The 2,720-nt window shown below is 46.1% G+C and overlaps 1 protein-coding gene across 1 annotated transcript in view; it reads left to right on the top strand.

Moving 5' to 3' along the window:
- Nucleotides 1-83: 83 nt before the first annotated feature.
- The window catches only part of KLF13 (Kruppel like factor 13), a 34,654-nt gene continuing 32,017 nt past the window's right edge, over nucleotides 84-2,720 (top strand). The window contains exon 1 of the mRNA XM_009280327.2: nucleotides 84-1,018. Within this exon, the coding sequence (XP_009278602.1) occupies nucleotides 478-1,018 (541 nt within the window). The 5' untranslated portion in view covers nucleotides 84-477. The remainder of the gene's footprint in view (nucleotides 1,019-2,720) is intronic.

Below are 2,720 nucleotides of genomic sequence, written 5' to 3'. Positions count from 1 at the left end.
AACCTGATCGTCGCAGGATGTGGCTTCGCGGTGACGTCAGGCCCAGATGTTTTCCCAGGCCACGCCCCCGCAGGGGTCCGGGCGACTCCGAGGAGCGGTAACGGGGAAAGCTTATTCTACTGTCACAACGCAATGGAGGGGCTGGGGAAACCGCATCTTTGTTTTATTGCGTTCTCGAAAAAACAGCATTAATCCATACTCCAAGCAACAAGCTGCCAGTGCCAGGATCTGTCTGCTCTTCTTTTTCTCTTCCATTGGACTTCCAACGCTTTTTTGATTTAGGGACAAGCTGGGTGTGATCGTCACGAACAAAGTGTGGTTTTGATGGCTGCTAAATCAGCCTTTACTTCTACAAAGAGATCCTAAGAAATAGGAGAGAGGAAAGTCTGCTCGCATATTCTTTTTAAAAAGGGAAAGAGCAGTGTTGTGGGTTTTTTTTTTCTCTTCTGTTCGGATTTATTTTTAAACTTACGAAAAATGGCAACAGCAGCATATGTGGATCATTTTGCAGCAGAGTGCCTTGTTTCTATGTCCAGTCGTGCTATTATCCATAGTCCCAAAGGGGAGCCTGATCCCCAACCTGATGCAGCAATACCTTCTTCATCAAATGGAGAAGATAAGCGGGAAGTCAGAGAAACCGGGAAAGACAATGGATCATCATTACTTGTGGTAGCTAGCATTTTAGCAGATCTGAACCAGCATGTCCCAAACTCACCCGCTCTAAGGATGGAAAAAACAGAGACCTTTGATATCACAGAACAAATACACATTTCTATTGCTCCTAAGGAGTTTGGGGAAGAAAATGTGTCTTCGGCTGGTAAGCGTGGAGGAGGAAGAGCAGCCACACCTACTAGCCTGGCTGCAGTAACTGAGCCAAGCCCCAGACAAAAGAACAAACGCACGAGAAGCTGGACTGACCCTGGATCACCCCAGAAAAAGCACAAATGCCACTATGTGGGGTGTGAAAAAGTTTATGGCAAATCTTCCCACCTTAAAGCTCATCTAAGGACCCACACAGGTTAGTTACAATCCAGCCAGAGGTTTATTTGTTACAGCTTGGTAATTAAAATGAATGTTGAAAAAACAAAACCAAACAAACTTGTATTTGGCCACCATTATGGTTTCACCTCTCAGAACTCAAGCTTGGGAAAACCAAACAACAACAACAACAAAAAAACCCTCTGGGAATAAACCCTTACTGGGCATAGATTCAAAGCTAATGTTGCCCTTTTTTTATTACTTAATGTCACAGGGAATGGTGTGTGGGTCGTCTGTGTGGATTGTACCAAGCTGTAATTCTTAGCTGCTAGCCTTCTTGTTCAGTGCGTCTTCTACTTCCCTTTCCAATGCTTCTTACCCTCCCCCATCTACTTTTTCCTACCCCATGCTCCTGTCACTACCTTTATACCAGCTTATCACTTCCCATGCGAGCATCAATACTCTTGATATTTTCAAATTAAATGTTCTAGAGGCACCTGAATGACTGTGTGTCTGTTTCTTTCTTTAGCAGACACTTGTGCAAAAGCTAGAGAGCTAGAGTAGGCAGGAGAGCAGTTGGGAGGCTGAACATGAGTCACAAGGAGACGTTTCTCGTAAGTGTAGAGAGAGGGGGACATGGGCAGCCTCAAAAAAGCTTTTGGCAGCTGGGTAGAACCGATTTTGAAACAAAAAACATTTGAATGCAAACACTAACTTGTTCTGATCAGTGTTTGGTGTTTACTTCTTGGTGAAGACTGACCACTTTTTTGTTGCTATTGTAATTTATGAGACACGCACATAGAAAAAGTGGAAGTCTTGCAAGTGCTGTGAAAGTTATGCACTGAAAGTATTAGGAAGGCCATCTTGAAACAGGCCCCATGACTTGCCAGACCTCATGCCTCTGCCTGGTGCTGGGGAACAGGATGGCTTCCAGTCAGAGGGGGAGCACCAAAAATTGAGGAGACCGATCTCTGCTGAAGGCACTGACCGTAGTGCATATGCCGAGGCACCACAGCGGCTGTTCCACTGAGTAATTTCAGACAACAAATTAGTTTACTAAGATCTATGGTCAGTTCACTTACAAAGAGCATTAAGGAAAAGATCCTCAGAACTAAACATCACTTAATGACTCTTGAACAGTTTTTGCTCAGAGGTGGCAGCCTCACCCACACTGGCTGTACCTCTTCAGTGTGCCTTGAGCTTTTCCTGCTGCCTTCCTGAGATAAAGCAAGAGCCCTTCTAAATTGAGGATATATTTTGCTCTCTGTGGGAGAGAAGAAAGCCCCATCAAGTTTGAGCATATGGATGGACAACTCCCTGTGCCGCACAGCCAAAGGAACAGCGTGTTCCTGGCACCCCAGGCTGCCTGCCCTGCTTTGCACTGTGTAACTGCTTTTTGCCTCCTTGGGAGTTATGCAGAAAAGGTGCTTCCACTTGGCTTGCAGGGAATTGTCTCAATTAATTTTCAGTCCTTTTGCTTTCTTATTTCTGGCATTTGCCATTATCCTAAAAGTGAAAGATAAATTTAGCAATGTTTCTGGGCTCCCACACCAACTGGAGACCAAGAAGGGGAACTCCTGTCCCTGATAAAGAGAGGAGGGCTGGGCATGCCCGCCCTGCGGGGAGAGGAGAGGGAGGGCAGGGCTGGTGGGGAGTGTCGATCCGGGCTGCCGGCTGAGCCGAGTCATTCGGGGACGCTGGCTTGCCTCCAAGTTCTCTGGTTTTTTTTCTTTTTCTCCCCC

Source organism: Aptenodytes forsteri, unplaced genomic scaffold (assembly GCF_000699145.1).
Source record: "Aptenodytes forsteri isolate BGI_AS27 unplaced genomic scaffold, ASM69914v1 Scaffold83, whole genome shotgun sequence".
In the NCBI taxonomy this organism is placed as follows: Eukaryota; Metazoa; Chordata; class Aves; order Sphenisciformes; family Spheniscidae; genus Aptenodytes; species Aptenodytes forsteri.
Note: the sequence above shows the minus strand (reverse complement) of the source record. Positions and strands in the feature narration are given on the sequence as shown.